The sequence below is a fragment of the Manis javanica genome, chromosome 5 (genome assembly GCF_040802235.1).
Source record: "Manis javanica isolate MJ-LG chromosome 5, MJ_LKY, whole genome shotgun sequence".
Lineage (NCBI taxonomy): Eukaryota > Metazoa > Chordata > Mammalia > Pholidota > Manidae > Manis > Manis javanica.
The window spans coordinates 173,896,541-173,917,741 of NC_133160.1; the positions used below are offsets into that span (position 1 = coordinate 173,896,541).

The window sequence follows — 21,201 nt, forward strand, 5'->3', positions numbered from 1 at the left end:
TGTCACTATTTGCAGATGACATCTAAAGACTCCAATCCAAAACTACTAGAACTAATATCGGAGTTCAGCAAAGTTGCAGCATAAAAAATTAACACACAGAAATCTGTGGCTTTCCTATACACTAATAATGCACTAATAGAAAGAGAAATCAGGAAAACAAATCCATTCACAATAGCATCAAAAAGAATGAAGTACCTAGGAATAAACCTAACCAAGGAAGTGAAAGACCTATACCCTGAAAACTACAAGACACCCTTAAGAGAAATTAAAGAGGACACTAACAAATGGAAACTCATCCCATGCTCCTGGCTAGGAAGAATTAATATTGTCAAAATGGCCATCCTGCCCAAAGCAATATATAGATTCAATACAATCCCTATCAAATTACCAACAGCATTCTTCAACGAACTGGAACAAATAGTTCAAAAATTCATACGGAACCACCAGAGACCCCGGATAGCCAAAGCAATTTTGAGAAGGAAGAATAAAGTGGGGGGGATCTCACTCCCCAACTTCAAGCTCTACTACAAAGCCACAGTAATCAAGACAATTTGGTACTGGCACAAGAACAGACCCACAGACCAGTGGTACAGAATAGAGACTACAAACATTAACCCAAACATATATGGTCAATTAATACATGATAAGGGAGCCATGGACATACAATGGGGAAATGACAGTCTCTTCAATAGATGGTGCTGGCAAAACTGGACAGCTACATGTAAGAGAATGAAACCGGATCACTGTCTAACCCCATACACAAAAGTAAATTCGAAATGGATCAAAGACCTGAATGTAAGTCATGAAATCATAAAACTCTTAGAAAAAAACACAGGCAAAAATCTCTTGGACATAAACATGAGTGACTTCTTCATGAACACATCTCTCCGGGCAAGGGAAACAAAAGCAAAAATGAACAGGTGGGACTATATCAAGCTGAAAAGCTTTTGTACAGCAAAGGACACCATCAATAGAACAAAAAGGTATCCTACAGTATGGGAGAATATACTCATAAATGACAGATCCCATAAAGGGTTGGCATCCAAAAGATATAAATAGCTCACACACCTCAACAAACAAAAAACAAATAATCCCATTAAAAAATGGGCAGAGGAGCTGAATAGACAGTTCTCTAAAGAAGAAATTCAGATGGCCAACAGACACATGAAAAGATGCTCCACATCGCTTGTCATCAGAGAAATGCAAATTAAAACCATAATGAGACACCACCTCACACCAGTAAGGATGGCCACCATCCAAAAGACAAACAACAACAAATGTTGGCGAGGTTGTGGAGAAAGGGGAACCCTCCTACACTGCTGGTGGGAATGTAAATTAGTTCAACCATTGTGGAAAGCAGTATGGAGATTCCTTGAAATGCTCAAAATAGAAATACCATTTGACCCAGGAATCCCACTTCTAGGAATTTACCCTAAGAATGCAGCAGCCCAGTTTGAAAAAGACAGATGCACCCCTATGTTTATCGCAGCACTATTTACAATAGCCAGGAAATGGATGTGACCTAAATGTCTATCAGTAGATGAATGGATAAAGAAGATGTGGTACATATACACAATGGAATATTATTCGGCCACAAGATGAAAACAAATCCTACCATTTGCAACAACATGGATGGAGCTAGAGGGTATTATGCTCAGTGAAATAAGCCAGGTGGAGAAAGACAAGTACCAAATGATTTCACTCATACGTGGAGTATAAGAACAAAAAAAAACTGAAGGAACTAAACAGCAGCACAATCACAGAACCCAAGAATGGACTAACAGTTACCAAAGGGAAAGGGACTGGGGAGGATGGGTGGGAAAGGAGGGATAAGGGCGGGGAAAAAGAAAGGGGGCAATACGATTAGCATGTGTAATGTGGGGGGGGGCACCGGGAGGGCTGTGCAACACAGAGAAGACAAGTAGTGATTCTATAGCATCTTACTATGCTGATGGACAGTGACTGTGTAGGGGTATGTGGGGGGGACTTGGTGAAGGGGAGAGCCTAGTAAACATAATGTTTTTCATGTAAGTGTAGATTAATGATACCAAAAAAAAAAAAAAAAGGAGTAAAAGCAACAGAGAAGACAGACTTCAAGTAGGGCACTGATTCTTCTGAAGGCTCTGGATCACACTGCCACTGAGGTCAGCCTGCCCTTGGACACTCTGCGTTTTTAAACCAATAAATGATCCAACACTTTTTAGCCATGTACAAGCTACTTAGCCACTGTCTTTAAGTACTTCCGCCTATGAGACAGCCAACAGGGTGCCAACAGGGTGCTCTGAGGTCCAAGTGAATTACTGGGTGTGGACAGCAGGCCCTCAGGCACATGGTGGGCATCCAGTATGTAATGTGCATGTGCTTGTTTCTACCATCCCTTCTCCTACAGCCACACTAAGCTGGGTTTTCTGTCATGGTCCACAGACTCCTGGTAAAGACAAAACAATTTCATGAAACTGAGAACATTAAAATACAAAGACATAAGAGATGTTTTAATAAGCCGTTGGACGGTGGTTTTGATCTAACTAGCTACCAAGGAAAACTAGGCTGTCTGGGGCTTTAAGAGTGACAGCGGAAGATGCCCAGCCCCTGCGTAGCTCCTCCCATCCCAACAGGCCCTAGGCAGCCTAGCACAGCCTCAAGGCAGGATAGTAAAACCTGCCTTTTTAGTTTTACTAGTTTCCCTTTCAGCCATTTTTAAGTAAGACTATAAAATATTTTTGAAATCATGTCACACAGATCTATTCTAAGAGTTACAGGATCCAGGCTTAATGCTCCAAGTCTCCTGGCAATGCACGCTGCTGTGCTGTTCACTTTTATTCTTAGGGACTCAACTCAAAATTCAACTGTGAACTGAGAAGACTAATTTCTTCCCACCTCTAAAAACCACAAGTCTACTGAAAAAACAGTCAGCCAGTTTGACAGTTTCCAAAGATCGCCTTTACAATAGAAGTTACTCATTCAACAATTATTTGTTATATATGAAAACAAGAATAAAAACAAAACTCTCTGGTACCATAAAAGGGTGCATGATTTGGGTCTGACAGACAGACCTGAGTTTAAATCATGACCCCTGACCAACCGTGTAGCTTCAGCAGATCCTCCAATCTCCCCACATATGTAAAGTAAACACACATGGGAGTAGAGCAGGGAATGTGACACCCTCAAGGTGTGGGTCTGAAGCCCTGGTATGAAGCGATGGGCATCACTCTGCCTGCTGTGTGTTCTCCACGCGACAGCACTGCTGGCTTTAGAAAGCAAATGGCACTGCAGTGAGAAGGCCGACTACTGGATGTGGGTGGACACTGGGGCAAAAAACCACCATTTGATAACCATCAAAGTAACCACTAACTCAGACGGAACCACTTACAGGCAGTTAGACCATCCAAGTCCCTCCGCACAGGTCACTGGGTGAACACAGACAGGAGCACTGGGCTTTATGGTGGAGAAAACTGGCAGACGCCACCTGGCCCAGGTTGGTACTGCCAAGGATGACAAAGACTGATGGCACATGCCGCCTGCCATGGTACATGCAGAAGAACACGCCATCACCAGCCTCATGTCCTTGCCACGAATGCACAGGAGGAAATATGAGACAAAGCCAAGGGAAGGGACATTCCATCAACAACTGGCCTGTAAGCTTCAAAAAATGTCAGTGTCACAAGACACAACAGGGAGAGGAGGAACTGTTCCAAGTTGAAGGAGACTGAAGAGGGGTGGCCGCTGCATCCAATGCATGCTCTCACCCTGGGTCCTGGAGGGAGGAGAACACCACCGAGAAGGGCATTACTGGGACAGGCGATAAACACTGAACACTGACGGTGTGCTAGACATAATCATGTGTTGCTGTTGATCTTCCTGAATTTCCTAGTTGTACTAAGGCTATCTAAGAAGAGTCTGATCTTAAGAAATACACACTGGTATATTTAGGGTAAGTTGGCATCAGAAGGAGAGGAGAGAAATAAAGCAAATGTGGAAAAATGTTAGCGACTGGTGACTGAGTGAAGAGTACAAAGGTCCTCTGTACTGTCCTTGCTATTCTTCTGTGTTTGAAATTATTTCACAGGAACTTTAAATTGTTTAGAAAGATGAACATATCTTTCTGCCTACAAGAATCTTATAATCTACTGCAAAGGTAATACATCCTAATAACCACAGTGAAGAGATGTACAGTAGAAATATGATCAAGTTTGGGAGAAGACAACATGGTTTTCATTGGGAATTACCAGGAAAAGATGCATAGAGAAAAGTAATATGGGATTTGAAAGATTTATATCTAAAGTCAACACACATATATATGTTTATATCTGAAAATTATCTATAGTGAATTCCTGAAGTACATTTACCAGAGTATGGTAATCATGCACATAAGAAAAAGGAAAAAAAAAGAAAGAATTTCTCATGGAAATCCAATCACTGTGACACAACCACAGTACCTCCAGTGCCACCGTAACCGGGCTGCCACACTGCACACCTGCTCCGGTCGGAGGTCCACACACAACTCTGCTCGCCAGTCAGCCTCCATCCTACCTGTATCTTGGACAGCCAGGCCCAAGCCAAGTCACATGCAAAATCTGCTTCTTAGAACTCAAGAGCTCTTTGTGGGTTTGTTTTAAACCAAAATTGAGAAAAAGGACTAAATATGGCAGTAAGGCTAGTAATTGAAGCAATGGCCTAAAACCTGGCACTATTCAAGCCAAGATTAGACTAATTCAAAGACTGAAGGGTGAGGAAAGATGTGAGGAAATGGACACCCAGAAGTAGAATCGTTTGGCCTCCGAGGAGTGAGGCTGCTGTAAGTGTGACCCAGAGATCAGAAAAGATGGTCAGTTTCCTTGCCTCCAACAGGCCTGTGAGCATTACTGCCGCTAAAGCCTCAGTGCAGCAGGTGAGCAGGCCCTCTCACCCCCCTTTCTCCTTAGAGAACACCTCTCAGCTCGTGCCCTCTTCTGTTAGAAAAGATCCCTCACTCTCCTTCTGGGGATACAGTGAGCACACAGCCCCCCTGGAGTCATGCACCAGTAAGGTAGGTGCTGACTGACCCTTACATCACCTCTTATGAAGACAAGTATCATTTTCCATGTGACCTTCCCCATCAGCACAGGACTTGGCTCTGCTACCCTGCACTGAGGGGAAGACTCTCTACCAGCCTTTTATTTCCCTGAGGATTCTCCTTCTATCACCAGACATGTTGTGTTTCACTAACCTTTTTCTGTCCTGTTCCCTAAAGACAAACCAGAACTTCAGGGGAAGGTTCAGACAGAGCTGGACACTGATAGCAGCCTTGACCCCTAACCCCCATGCCCCTGCTAATAAAGAAACCAGAGGAATTCGCAAACATATCTCATCAGAGATGTGTTCAACTATAACCTTAATAGTAGGCCTACGTTCTATTCCCTTTTCAATGTCTTACAGCACCAAGCACATAAATACTGTATGCCAACACATTTATTGGTGTCGATTAAATATAGTAGGCTGATATTGTTAATACACAATCCTCAGAGTATATAGTTTTCGAGTTAAGAGAAATACCTTTCTCATTTCTGGAAATAAAAATTCTTCCAGGCTTGGAGATTTAACATTTTACTTGCCCCTAAGAAGTATACTTTACATTTACTGGAAAGATGATAGAAAATAATAGAGCCTTGGTAAGGCAGTGTATATATATATATATATATATATATATATACACAAAATACTGACCATCAAGATACATTTTCTGATTATCAGGTCACATATTAAATACCCTGAAAACTTTACCTGACCTAATTCTCACCAGCCAGGACATAAGTAACCTGGAAGCAGGGAAAATGCAGGTATAGCTAGCTAGAAAGGACAAGAAACAGCAGTGAGAAAATACCATCAACACAACTGCTGTGTGACGAATGTCAAGCATACTGGTGAAACACTCTATATTTATGGGACTGCAAGGCTTTTCTGTGGTTTGGAAGGACAAAACCAGTTTCTTCTGACAATGAAACTGTCCGTCCTTTCAGTGTGATTAACAATGGCTTACAACGATGACAAAAACTGCACCCAAAATGCTCCATTTTGTGTGAAGTCTGTACATAGAGGTCACCTGGAACTGTCCCTGGCTGCTGATGACTCTGCTTCCCTTTCGCAGGCCTCACTTTCAGGAGCTCCTCTTGGAGAGGGAGAAAAGTTGAGATTCTTTTCCAAGAATCTAGATTTGCTTTTTCACTTTAAACTCAGCATCTAAGTCATATAAAATGCATAATGGCTGACTTGCCAGGTGATATACAGTTACTTCATGGCAAAGTTATGTGCTGTCCCCAAATTTTAGGTCTGCTCATTTGTAACACAGTTTGATTAATAAGCAGGCGAACATCACTCCTGCAGATAAAATGAAGTAGTAACTCTGGAATGTTCAGAAGTGTAACAGACACAATGATTAAACTGTCTAGTCATAATGTGATGCTCCTAAAACAACAAAAACCTACATCTGGAGCAGTGCTACTCGAAGACAGCAAGTCATCAAACTGTTACCAGCCCAGACAGACCCAGAATCTGTGCCACAATGTAGTCAGCACTAAAAAGGTGTAAGTACGGAGAAATAACTGACCTAGCCAGTGAGCCGTGTGACACGGCTCATTTACTCATGGTAGCTTAAAGTGGTGGACCTCAGGGTCTATGACCCTCTTCTAGAGCATGAAAGCACTCTTTCAAGAGAAACACAAACACGCAGACACATCATGGACTTTCACAAACATTTGAAATGTGTGAATACCTGTTCCTGCAGGTCGTAGTCATAGCTGTCGTGCAGCAGAAGACTGAGGACATACCGAGTATAGATCATGGCATCGATGCCACATTTCTCCAGCTCTTGTCCCAGCCAGGTCTGCACTGGACCCAAAGCATGAAGCAGAGACATTTCAGAAGCAGATACAGGGCCTGGTTCAGAGCTTGAGGAGCTTCCAGATGGTAAACCACCCACAACAACTGTACAGACAGGGCACATGAACTTAGGCTGACGACACCCTTAACATGGGAAGCATTTTCGGCAGTTGATGTTCTGTTGGTACCTGGAGGGGTTTTCACTCCAGTAAAAAGGAGAGATGCCGGACATCTAGGACAAGCATCTACACCTGCTGGCAGCCGGCCACTAGAGCAGAACTTCCCTCTGCAGGATCGGTGAATCGACCGCCTGACAGCAATACTCGTACATGTGATTCTCCACTTTGATTTCACATGGAGGCCAAATGTAAGTCTCCAGCAGAACCTACAAATACAAGAGAGAGAAAAAAGGTGTGTGTTGTATATACACACTAGATTACTGGTTTCTGAAAAATAAAAATCACAAATGAACTATTCCTCTTTATTAAGATATCTCCATGTCTTAGAACGCTGATTTTTTTCCATAATTGTTGCCACTTTAAGCTAAGTAACACTTTAAACTTTTAAAAAACTTATTATCATTTAAAAGAAAGGAAAACTCAGAAATTTATATTTTTGTGCTTGTGCTCAATTATACTGATGTTTATTTTGCTATCTCAAGAGACTGAATTAGTAAAATTTTGTTTATCCGTAATGCTGAAAGAAATTATCTGGTGACAAATCACTAGTCCATTTTTAAATACAATGAAAATAAGTAGCTAAACAGTAATTTCATTGAAACACTGGTAAAAAATTAGTTCTTTAAATTTAAGTTCTACATACACAATCAATTATTTTGTATAGCTAAAAACTTTGGACTACTTATTACTTGTTTCATAAAAAATTAAGGTGAAACACAGATTTGTCTTACAGCCTTACCAGGCTATACAGTTAAATCTACTGTAACTTTTCTTCCACAATAACTAGGTTGACTTTTTGGTTACTTGTCTGATAGATGCCTCTTTTAATTTACTATCTTTTTCCCCTAAATTAACAGACTTTCAAAATGTAAAACTGACAATAGTCTTATTAAACCATAACAGTCTTTGTTAGATCTCATTAACTTATACCAATGCCAGTGGAAAGTACAAACTAACATAGCGATAGATAAATCTCATGGGCTCAGCTTTTGTGTGAATTTTAGTACACAATAGGAGGGTCCACAAAAACGACCTTTAAAGAAAAGTGACCTTTAAATTAAAAAATTGTTGTTAATAAAAGCATCAAGTCAGAAAGACAGACATTCTTCACTGAAGATTCAAGACTCAGTTTCTTGCATTTCATGAAAAACTACACAGTAAATTTTACATACATTAAATATAAAGAAAAAAATGTTTAAATCCACCATAGGACTATTATTAATGTATCACTAATGTATATTCTGCTACTTTAAAAAATATTCTGTATAGCAAAGCACACCATCAGCAGAACAAAAAGGCATCCTACAGTATGGGAGAATATATTTGTAGATGACATATCCGACAAGGGGTTAACATCCAAAATACATAAAGAACTCACACACCTCAACACCCAAAAAGCAAATAACCCTATTAAAAAATGGGCGGAGGATATGAACAGACACTTCTCCAAAGAAGAAATTCAGATGGCCAACAGGCACATAAAAAGATGCTCCACATCGCTAATTATCAAGGAAAATGCAAATTAAAACCACAACGAGATATATCACCTCACACCAGTTAGGATGGCCAACATAGAAAAGACTAGGAACAACAAATGCTGGCGAGGATGTGGAGAAAGAGGAACCCTCCTACACTGCTGGTGGGAAGGTAAACTAGTTCAACCATTGTGGGAAGCAATATGGAGGTTCCTCAAAAAACTAAAAATAAAAATATGATTTGACCTGGGAATTCCACTCCTAGGATTTCACCCAAAGAAAACAACTTATCAGATTCAAAAAGACATATGCTGCACCCCTATGTTTACTGCAGCACTATTTATAATAGCCAAGATATGGAAACAACTTAAGTGTCCATCAGTAGATGAAGGATAAAGAAGATGTGGTACATATACACAATGGAATACTATTCAGCCAGAAGAAAGAAACAAATCCTACCATTTGCAACAACACGGATGGAGCTAAAAGGGTATTATGTTCAGTGAAATAAGTCAGGCGGAGAAAGACAAATACCAAATGATTTCCCTCTTTTGTGGAGTGCAACAACGAAGCAAAACTGAAGGAACAAAATAGCAGCAGACTCACAGACTCCAAGAAGGGACTAGGGGTTACCAAAGGGGAGGAGTGGGGGAGAATGGGTGGGGAGGGAGGAAGAAGGGGATTGAGGGGTATTATGATTGGTGCACACGGTATGTGTGGGTTATGGAGAAGACAGTTTAGCTCAGAGAGGACAAGCAGTGATTCTGTGGCATCTTACATCTTACTACACTGTGGACAGTGACTGCAGTGGGGTATGGGGGGACTCGGTAATAAGGGCAAATGTAATAACCACATTGTTTTTCTTGTGAAACCTGCATAAGAATGTGTATCAATGATACCTTAATAAAAAAATTACTTTAAAAAAATCTGCTCTACCATACCATCTTTTCTGAATTATGAAAACTAGACAAAACAAAGATTTTCTATAATTTTTCACCTGTTGAAATTTTCCAGCTAACTCTCCACATCAAAACACTTTCCATAAATTCTTCAGTGGTCAGATCTCAGAATGCCAGGCAGATCAACAGTTAAATACTATATTCAATTATTGCAGACATCACTTGAATCAAGTTAACCATTTGGCACTCATTCAACAAAGATCAACGCAGACATACTGAGACTTAAAACTGGCTGAAAGAACCAGGTGAGAGAATCTAAGGCACAGGTAAAGTACCAGAAAAAAGAGAGTTGCACAGAGAAAAAAACACCAGAGATCTGCAAAGGGTTGCCCTCAAGGATTCAGCTGAGTATTACTCAGGGCACAGATGTGAAGAACCCCCTGAGGTGGAGGAAAGTATTATATAAAGGACAGGAGGAAACTGGACTTGATTCTCTAAAGGCTCCGGACACCAGCTAGACTAGAAAGCCTCATAATGCAGGGGACCCTGGGTAGGGACCCTGGGTAGAGTACTCAAAAGGGTCTTGCTTTAGCAATGGGGGCAATTAGCCCTAGACTAAACATTGCTCTGGCCCTACCTAACAAATATTACAGCCAAGACCCCAAAGGACCAGACTCTTTCTAACTAATTTCACTATAAATCCAGAACAAAATCAAGAAATCAATCAGAACACAAAAATAGCCAGCACCCTAAGAAAGTAAAATTTACAATGCCCAGGATCCAATAAAAAATTAGCAGGCATGCAAAGAAACAAGGACACATAAAGGGAATGAAAATGAGGAGAAAAATAAATTACTTGAAACCAACCCAGAATTGACAAAAAATTCAGAATTAACAGAAAATGATTTTACAACAGTTATCAGAACTAAATGCTCCTTGTTTGAAAAATAGAGATTGGAAGATATGAAAGATGTAAAGTCAAACATCTAGTGATGAAAAACAGGCAAGACAGAAATACTAGCAGATCAGACATTTCAAAAGAAAAGATTATTTTGTTTTTCTTATTAAAGTATCATTGATATATATTCTTGTGTTAGTTTCAAATATACAACACAGTGGTTCCACAGTCACCCATTATTATTAAATCCTCACCCCCTGCAGTGTGGTTACTATCTGGCAACATAGTGAGATGTTACAGAATCATTAACAGTATTCTCTGTGCTGTACTACCATTCCCTGTGAGCAACTTACATTGTGACTGAGAATTATCGTGCCCCTTTAAAACCCTTCCCCTTGGTAACCGCTAGTCCCTTCTCGGTGGCCATGAGTCTACTGCTCTTTTGTCCCTTCTGTTTTGCTTTGTTTTTATACTCCACAAATAAGTGAAATCATTTAGTATTTGTCTTTCTCTGCCTGGTTTATTTCACTGAGCATTATACCCTCTAGATCCATCCACTTTGTTGCAAATGGAAGGATTTAGAAAAGATTAGTTATCTTACACTGCAGAAGAAATTTATACAAGATGAACTACAGAGAGAAAAACAATTTAAGAAAATGAACAGCTTCAGTGTGCTGTGTGACAATTTTAATAAATCTACACATATGTAATTAGAGAAGAGAGAAAAAGGGACAAAAAATATTTGAAGAAATAATGACCCAAAAACTTCACTGATGTCTAAGCACAAGACACATAGGCACCCAGGCACACTATCATAAACTACTCAAACCAGTGATAAACAAAAAAATCTTTATTAAAGCCACCAGAAAAAAAAAGAAACATTAGGTACAACAAAACAAAGATAAGAGTGACATCAGATTTCTGGTTAGAAACCATACAAATGGGATAATGGGAAAAAACTTTAAGAAGTACTGAAAGAAAAAACCTTGTCAACTTAGAATTCTACACTCATCAAAAATACCTTTCAAAATGCAGGTGAAACAAAGGCTTACAGCAAGTAAGCAATGGTGAAAGAATCCCCAGCAGCAAACCTTCCCCAGAGGAAATGGCAAAGGAAGTCCTTCAGGCAGAAGGAAAATGGTGACAGAACAAAAATGTGGATCCACACAAAGGAACGAAGAGGACTGAAAATGGTAACTACATTTTTCTTATTATTTAAATATCTTTAAAAGACAATTGATTATTAAAACAATAACAATGTATTATGAAATTTGTAACATGCGTAAGTAAAATGTATGACAGTAACAGCATAAAGGCCAGGAGTAGGAAAATGTAACACTATTATAAGGGTCTCATATATCACATGAAATGGTTTAATATCACTTGGAGATAGACTATAAAGAAACAGCAGTTAATAATCATAATAAATTTAAATAGTCTAACAAATTAAAAGGCAGAGAAGGTCTGACTAGATTTTAAAATAGTAAGATCCAATTAAATATTGCTTATAAAAATGTCCCCATTAAATATAAAGAGACAAATAGGTTAAAAGTAAAAGGATGGAAAAAAATATACCATGCCAACTGTGGAGAAAGTGAAGGTTCCTATGCCCAAGGATTCTCACCTGGCCCTGATTCCGCTTGCTCACCACACACATGTGGGCAATACGCTGTTATTGACTCTATACATATAAACAGCTCAGCCCAGTGCTCTGGGCTGCTGCACCGCAGCAGGGCTGCAGGAGAGCAAAGGCTGGAGCGGTGGCAGTGCCAAAAACATAGACGGAGACGGCTGCAGGGGCGAGAGGCCCGGAGGCAAAGACCGGCTCATTGCATGCAGACTTGCTGAAAGTGGATGGGATTCTAGGGATTGACCTGCCACCATGGGAATAAAGTTGGGCCTAACCCTTTTACTCCAAGAACATTCCACTGTCATTTTTCGGTCTCACTGAATCCACAGTGAACTTGTCTGGGGCTGAAACACATTGGTACTAACAAAAAGGCTACTGGAGTCTACATTAGTATCTGGCACTGATATCAGAGCAAAGAATATTAACAGAGATAAAGAAGGTCATATCATAATGATAAATGGGTCAACTCAGCAAGAAAATACAGTATCCTGTATATTATATATCTAATAGTAGTTTCAAAATACATGAATAAAAACTGATAGAAATGCAAGATAAAACAGACAAATCCACAGTTACACTACTAGAAGATTTCAATACCCTTCTCTCAGTCTTTTAAAGAAAAAACAATCAGGAAGGGATATGAAAGACTCAAGCAATATTATCAACCAACTGGATGTAAACTAGACTGTATACTGGATGGTAGAGAAAGTTGCAAAAAACTTAAAAGGATTCAAGTCATACAAAGTACATTCTCTGACCAAATGGAATTAAACTATCAATCAGTAACATATTGATATCTGAGAACTAAAGAACATATTTCTATATAACCAAAAGGAAAAAGAAGATATCAAAGAAGAAATTAGTCTTTTGAACCAAATGAAAATGGAAACACAACATATCAATATTTTTAGGATGCCACTACAGCAGTATTTAGGGGAAAATTTATAGCACTAAGAGCCTATTTTAGAGAAGTTCTCTAATCAATGACCTCAGTTTTCACCTTAAGAAACTAGAAAAAGAAGAGCAAATGAAACCTAAACTAAGCAGAAAAGGGAAATAAAAGATCAGAACAAAACCCAGTGAAACAGAAAATAGCAAGTAATGAAACCAAAAGCTGGTTCTCTTAGATGACAAACTTTACAAACCTCTAGCCAGACTTGAGGGAACAGAGAAGACAAATCACCAGCATCAGGAATGGGAGGTGGGTCGGTACAGATTCCATAGATATAAACAATAGTAGAAGAACACTAGAAAAACTTTACAACAATAAATTAAACAACTTAGGTGGATGGAAATGGACAAATTCCTTGAAATTACACAAATTACTAAAGTTCACTCAAGAAATACAACGAATAGCCCTGTATCTACAAAAGAAACGTATTTTATAGTTTAAAACTTTCCCACAAAGAAATCTCTAGGCCCAAATGGCTTCAAATTCTAACAAATCCTAACAAATAACTAAGGAAAACATAAAGCCAATTCTATATAAACTTTGCTAGAAAATTAGAGGTGGGAATATTTCCCAAATCATGTTATGAAGCCAGCATTATCCTGACGCCAAAACCAGACAAAGATATACGAAAACTACCGACCTATATGCCTCATGAACACAGATGCAAAAATTGTAAACAAAATTTAAGAAGCTGAATCCAACAATGTGTATCAGACCAAGAGAGTACAGGGATATCAGAAGAATGTTGTTAATAAAATCTACATAACTGTCTTTGCCATAGAACCTCTAAAGTATTAGTTTCACTGTGAACAATGTAGTATGAGGCTTTTTTCCTTATTTAAATGTACAAAGGCCTTAAAAATTCACACCATGAGCGACCTGGTCATTGTACAGACTGATAAAGAAATATTGTTTTAGTTTATTATGTTTACTTTAAAACATGGTATCAATCCAACTCTGGGATTTTCTCTGTTGTCATAGAGAGATTTCACATTTCAACTGAAAGGATTCAAAAAATGGGTGAGAAAAAAATCGCATACAAATGCAAAATGAAGAAGGCACGCTGGACCGCCACAGCCTCCTCAGAGCTGGTGAACACCCTCACCTGCGCTATTACCCCCAACAGAGCTCCTCCGCAACTTGCTCAATAGCGATTCCACGTGCATGCAAATGGAGGATATTAATATAAACTACCTGCTCAAATTGCTTATATGTGCTTAATCTTAGATTCCTTCACTAATATGAATATCTGAAGAATAGTAATTACATAAATTAGGCTTTTAGAAAAAAAATACTCAATTTCCTTACTATCCTTAAAAAACAACTATGAAACTGTCTTTCTCTATAATAATCTACTTCTAGTCATAGCAAAGCCTTTCCTCTTGTTAAGCAGCATTTTGGTTCTCTACTACAAAGTCAGATGTGGCGCTGCAAAGAGCTCAAAGTGGTTGAGAGCAGAGGATGAATACAGAAACACAGCTGCAATCCCTTGGCTGTTTTGGAATGTACACATTATCGGCAGAGTTCTCTCTACACATTTAAGCCACTATCCCCTAACAGATTCAGAGAAGCTCAGCACACTCTGGGCTTTTCTGCTGCCTAGGGTACAATTTCTAGCCATTTTAAGGGCTCTAGGGTGAAAAGTAGCCCTGGTGGAGGCCTGGGACTGGGGCAACTCCACCCAAACCTGGGGATCAATTAACCTTTAGGCCTAATACCCACCGGAGCCTGGAAGTGAAAAGTGGATCACTGAGGGGAGAGCACCTGCTGGCTCTGCTCATGCCCACAGCCACCCAGGAGGGCTGCCACCCTGGGTCTCCAGGAATCAGGGCCCTGGGGCTTGTGACATTTATGACAAGAGTTGGGACTAGAATAACAAACTGAATTTAAAAATAAAATCATTTGATTCTTTATCCAGTATTCATGTTTTCATAGCAATGTAATTAGACCCAAATGATTTGTCCATTAAGGAAAAAAGAAAACAGGCCAAGTACTTAAGCTATTACATAAGTAAGCACTTTTCAACAAATAGATAAGACATGGTAATGCCACAAATTCTAAGTGAGTAATTTAATAATGAAGGAGTTTTATTGCAGGGGATGAAGGGTCCCTTTGAAGAAGTTCATTCATTTTCCAAATCTCACCCTTTATTTAACAATGTTTTAAGAAACGGTGCCATCTTTTTCTACTCTTTGTAACACAAAGATGATTGACAATAACTGAAGCTCAGCTCCCATTAGCGCTCCTAGACAGCTGCTTAGGGTGCACAAGCTGTGTTTCCCACAAACTACAGGAGACATACACTATCTATAGTTCAGTCTCTTTAGTGCTCAAGTTCAACAGCCAGGGGTGCACTTAATTTAAACAGGAAGGTGTTTCCCTTTTTGTAATATACTTGGATATATTTTTAGGTTTGCTGAAAACACATAAAATCATTTCAAAAAGTATAATCTCTTTCTGACATGGTACATACACAGTATTTGTGGAATGTTTTCTTAGTTTACTTGTGTTTCAGCAAAACTGATTATACAAAACACTGGCAATGAACGGTTATCAACTGGGCTTTTCAGGGAAAAATGTTAAGTGTGGCTCTTGTGGAGAAAAATCCGGGTAGCTGTGTTCAACCAGTATTTTCACTTGCCAAAATATTCTTTCAGTTTCTGGGCACTTCTTTTTTTATGTTCAAGCTTATCATATACACTACCCCTTTATATAAAGGTTTTTAAAGTATTCTTTTTAGCTATGAGATGAGAAGGACACCCACACAATTTCTCCACCCTGATATAATTTACCATTAGTATCCTGGTGGGGTTAATATCAGTGCTTTTTCTGTTGCATAGAATTAAACATTTTAAAAATGATTTCAACATATTAAATAATAATATATGCTTTTTATTCTGTACTTTTCAACCAAGTCATCTCAGTGTTGTTCCTGGGTCTTACTGCATTGTCCCATAGGGCAGCCACCAGTCACATGTGGCTCTTTGAATTAAAAAACAGTCCATCAGTCACAGTGGGCACATTTCAAGGGCTCAGTAGCTGGTGGCTATGTGTAGACATAGCTAGTGGCTACTGTGCAAAAAGAGCATATTTCCATCACTGCAGAAGTTCTACTGGACAATGCTAGCTCTGCTCTCCAGCAAATGACCATGTTGAGCTAAGCAAAGAAATCATTACCTCTTTTCAACAGAGTTCATATGTATGCTCCTCTTCACGGGCTCGTAGACTGCATGAGACACACTTCCTTACACCCGGATGGCATGCTAGCCACAGCCATGCTGACATAACACGAGGTGCCCAAGAGGAACAGTTAGAAGGAACTGGAAAACATCTATTATGCTTGGGAGGTCTCAGATTTGGGAAGAAATTTGGGACAAAATGTGGAAAGAAAGGTTATTTAGTCAAAAAGTACAATATAATGAGTTATGAGTTATAAGAAATACATATTTGATCATTCAGATGACCAAAAATATATTTCTCAGATTATATTTGGTCTTCATCTACAGCCCCTAAAAACACTTCACAGCCATAAAAGTCAAATGTGTGCCTTGTTAAGGTGATGGGGAGTCTTTTGGACCCCAGCCCAGAGTACAGGCTGGCTGCCAGGGGAACCAACCACGGGATTAGAGGTTGGGAACTCTCAGCCCCCAGCCCCCAAGCCCTGGGAGGGGAAAGGGCAGAGGGGCTGGAGGTAGAATAAGCCAATGGCCAATGACTTAGTCAATGGTGACTATGCGGTGAAGCCCTCACAACGACCCGTGAAAGGAGCACCTCTTTCTCTCTCTCTCTTTTGCATCCTGCTTCTCCATGGGAGGGAGCTTCCATACTTGGGGAACCAGAATGCTTCCATGTACCCCTGTCAGACCCCAAGCACCCCAAGGATAGAAGCGCCTATATTTGGGACCTTCCCCTACATATCTCTGCAACTGGCTGTTAACTGTATCCTTTACCGTATCCTTTATTAAACTGGTACACGTTAAGTGTGTTCCTGTGTTCTGTGAGCCGCTCTAGCAAATTACTTTTGCCTAAGGGGGAGGTCATGGGAACCTCCAATCTGTAGCCAGAAGGTCAGAAGCACGGGTAACAGCCTGGAGCCTGTGACTGGTGCCTGGAGTCTGGAGTGGAGGGCGGTCTTGTAGGACGGAGCCCTTAACCTGGGGAATCTGGTGCTGTCCTGGGGCAGATAGTGTCAGAATTGAGTTCTCCAACACCTTGGGTGTTCAAGAATCACTTGGTGGCATGCACAGGAAGACCCCCTCTCCCACACAGACGAATCGGGTTTGGAATCAGGTCTGGGAATGCAAAAGTAATAGGGCAGATCACACTGCAGAAACAGACAACCCTCAACTTGTAGCAGCCTAGCACAAAGGTGGCTGTCTTATTCATGCTATGTGTCCATCCTAACCTAGCAGGGATGCTCAGTGTCATCACCCAGTGTGACTCTGGGGCACAAAACGACAGTATGGCTGCCAACTTTGAACACTGCTAGTCCAGGAGGCTGAGAAAAGGTGTGGACCCAAGTATGTACTGGCACTTTGAAAGCTTCCTCCTGGAAGAGAGCCCTTCACCTGTCATTAGTTAAATCAAGCCTGGAGGCCTCGCGTCACTGCAAGAGGGCGGGAAGGTGCACTCCCCTCACAGGCCAGGAAGAGCAGAGCAGGTACCAACAGCCGCTTACCTGGAGGGATAAAATATGACAGGACACAACCCTAAAGTCTGACACTGTAGAAACCAGCCTTCTGGTAAACTCAGATGGAAGATTTGAGGCACAGATGAATTAAAACACTGCAAGAGAAAAAACAATCTATTCGAGAGACTGAAGTAGTAACTCAGAAAGGTTCCAGAGGCAAGAAGCTGCTGAAACATTGACACCTGAATGGCAGTGCAGTCTCTCCTGCCCCCCACTCTAAGCCTTCTCTGATTCCCGCAGGCCACAGTGCTCTCCTCCCACGACAGAGTGCACCAGCTGTCCCCAGCGCCCTGACCTCCAGGCAGACTGCTCTCCACCTGCCTCCTGCACGTAGGGTCCTTCCCAAATCACGCTGAAAGTTCTTCAAGGCCAAATGGTGGCACATTCCATGTACTACTTAGAATGCCTAGGCCTTGACAGGTGAGCAAAACTGTGTTCACCTAACTACTTCCCAAATCTAAATAGGGGGAGGGGGGAATAAATTCTGAAAGGAGAGATTTAGGAAATAGAAAAATACTAGCATGTTGTGGGGGAAACTCAACTGAGGCCAAGTTCTGAGCCTGGAGGCAGAGCATAACCCCTAACCTAGGAACTCCAACTCATTCCTTCACCAGCCCCACAGCTGCAGGAGGGTCTTGTGTGCCGGGTATCACACTCGGTATGCTAGCGACACAAAAACAACAACCCTCAGGTCGGCCATTTTGTATTTACCATCCCATATTAGGGGTTCTGGTCTTCACCTTAGGGAACCAACTTGTACTTCCCACTGAAATGCACTGCCCTTCCTCCAATCTAGTATAGTACTTCCGCAATTCATGTCTTCACTCTAGCCATGTATTTTTAACTGGTTCTTCCTCACTACCAATTTTCACAGTGAATTTGTTAAAGTTCTCTGAATTCAAAGGTGTGCATTACCTGAAACTGTCTTTTCATAATTCTTCACTTTGGGTGTCTATGGGATTTTCACATACACACACAAAAGCCTTTGATGCAGAAGGGGTAAAGGATATAAAATATCGAGAAAACAGACATACAAAAGAGAATAAAGAAAGGGGATGTTTGAAGTACTAAGATTCTCACTTTAAGATTTTAAAATAACAATTCTGATTATACATATAATAATAATCACCAAGATTCTAAATAATAATTTGCCTGGCAAACCAGAGAACACATACACATAACAGATAGTTACACGATACAGAAACCATGGCAGTTCTGATTGCAGGGCATCAGTTTGGAACACAAGGTATTGCTTATTTTTATTTAGTAGGTAGTCCTACTTAGTAGTAGGCTCCAGAATCAATCTATGGCCTCAAGAGAAAATCCATAGAGAATCTATAACTGAAACTGAACTCTATCACCAAAGATAACACTAGGGGCTAACAGCTGGTCACATACCCTGTTTAGCTTAGGTATCTGAAAAACCACGTAGAAGGGGACAATCAGACCTACCATCTCTTTCCCATCTAGAAGTGCGTCAAGTCCTAAGAAATGAGTAAGGCTTTGTTTTAAGATAATATAATCAATAAAACTAGTGAGGGACGTAAGTACTTTCTATGTAAATAGGAAGAACTGCATAAAGACTAAGAAATTCCATTTTTAGGATGGATTAAAGATAGCAGTGTAAGAGGTGAGAGAGAGAACTCCTTCTAAAACCACATATAATATGAAAATATAATGAATACAATTAATCCTGAAAGCAACAGGAAAGAAGGCTGCCCCAGACTGGATACACCTGGAGAAAAGAACAGACCTTACAGAACAGGGCACCAACACCGCTCCCCTGCAACCTCAACATTGCTCCAGGGGCTGAACAACTCCAGAGAGTAGAACTTCTGGGCACTAGAGGGCGCCACATAAAAATATGAAAAGTAAAATCTCACAAACACCAGAAAAAGGATCAAGTGAGACAGAACTAATCAATCTTCCTGAAATAGATTTCAAAATAAAAATCATAAACATGCTGCTGGAGGTACAGAAAAATATTCAAGAACTCAGGAACCAATTTGGGGTGAAGATCCAATCGTTAAGGAACACAACAGGGGGTTTTAAAAGCAGATTAGATAAGGTAGAGGAGATAATAAATGAAACAGAAATTAGAGAAGAGTAATACAAAGAAGCTGAAGCACAGAGAGAAAAAAGGATCTCTATGAATGAAAGAATATTGAAAGAACTGTGTGACCAATCCAAATGGAACAATACCCATATTATAGGGGTACCAGAAGAAGAAGAGAGAGAATAAGGGATAGAAAGTGTCTTTGAGGAGGCAATTGCTGAAAACTTCCCCACTCTGGGGAAGGAGATAGTTTCTCAGGCCATGGAGATCCACAGATCTCCCAACACAAGGGACCCAAGGAAGACAACACCAAGACATACAATAATTAAAATGGCAAAGAACAAGGATAAGGACAGACTATTAAAAGCAGCCAGAGAGAGAAATAAGATCACATACAAAGGAAGGCCCATCAGGCTGTCATCAGACTTCTCAGCAGAAACCTTACAGGCCAGAAGGGAGTGGCATGATGTATTTAATGCAATGAAGCAGAAGGGCCTCAAACCAAGAATACTTTATCCGGCAAGATTATCATTTGAATTTGAAGGAGGGATTAAACAATTTCCAGATAAGCAAGAGCTGAGAGACTTTACCTCCCACAAACTGTCTCTACACTGTATTCTAGGGGGACTGCTATAGATGGATGTGGTCCTAAGGCTAAATGGCTGTCACCAAAAGTAATAAAACCACAGTAAAGAAAGTACAACAGTTAATTACTAAGCAAATGAAAAAAATCAAGTACCCTCAAAGTCAGTCAAAGGATAGACAAAGAGTACAGAATATGGTAACTAACATATAAAAAAATAGAAGGAAGAAAAAAGAGGAGAAAAAAAAGAAAAAAGAACCTTTAGATTGTGTTTGTAATAGCATATGGAGTTAAATTAGACTCATAAATAGTAAGGAAGTTACCCTTGAACCTTTGGTAACAACGAATCTAAAGCCTGCAGTGGCAATAAGTACATACCTATCGATAATCACCCTTCATGTAAATGGTCTGAATGCACCAATCAAAAGGCATAGAGTCACTGAAAGGTTAAAAAACAAGACCCATCTATATGCTGCCTACGAGAGACTCACTTGAAACCCAAAGACATACAAAGACTAAAAGTCAAGGGATAGAAAAACAAATTTCACTAAACTAATAGGGAGAAAAAAGCAGGAGTTGCAGTACCTGTATCAGATAAAATAGACTTCAAAACAAAGGAAGTCACAAGAGACAAAGAAGGACATTACACAATGATAAAGGGGTCAGTCCAACAAGACGATATAACCATTATAAATACATATGCACCCAATACAGGAGCAGCAACATATGTGAAACAAATACTAACAGAATTAAAGGGAGAAATAAAATGCAATGCATTCATTCTAGGAGACTTCAACACTCCACTCACTCCAAAGGACAGATCAACCAGTCAGAAAATAAGTAAGGAGACAAAGGCATTGAACAACACTTTAGAGGGAATGGACCTGACAGACATCTACAAAACTCTACACCCAAAAGCAGCAGGATACACATTCTTCCCAAGTGCACATGGAACATTTTCAAGAATAGATCAATATACTAGGC

At 40.2% G+C, this 21,201-nt stretch overlaps 1 protein-coding gene across 10 annotated transcripts in view; it reads right to left on the minus strand.

Moving 5' to 3' along the window:
• LOC108410090 (TBC1 domain family member 14) overlaps positions 1-21,201 on the minus strand; it is a 239,441-nt gene that overhangs the window by 177,320 nt on the left and 40,920 nt on the right. For 6 of the 10 annotated variants that reach the window (XR_012131897.1, XR_005054293.2, XM_036992751.2 and 3 more), the window contains exons 2-5: positions 17,567-17,673; positions 16,066-16,237; positions 7,044-7,240; positions 6,749-6,864 (exon numbers count right to left, since the gene is read on the minus strand). Coding sequence is in view for 8 of the 10 variants with exons in the window: in XM_036992751.2 (XP_036848646.2) it covers positions 6,749-6,864; positions 7,044-7,240; positions 16,066-16,085 (333 nt within the window). In the remaining 2 variants the exon portion in view is untranslated. Of the gene's footprint in view, positions 1-6,748; positions 7,241-16,065; positions 16,238-17,566; positions 17,674-21,201 lie in introns of all 10 variants that reach the window. The other 4 variants (XM_073238028.1, XM_073238027.1, XM_036992791.2 and 1 more) reach the window with 2 other exon arrangements.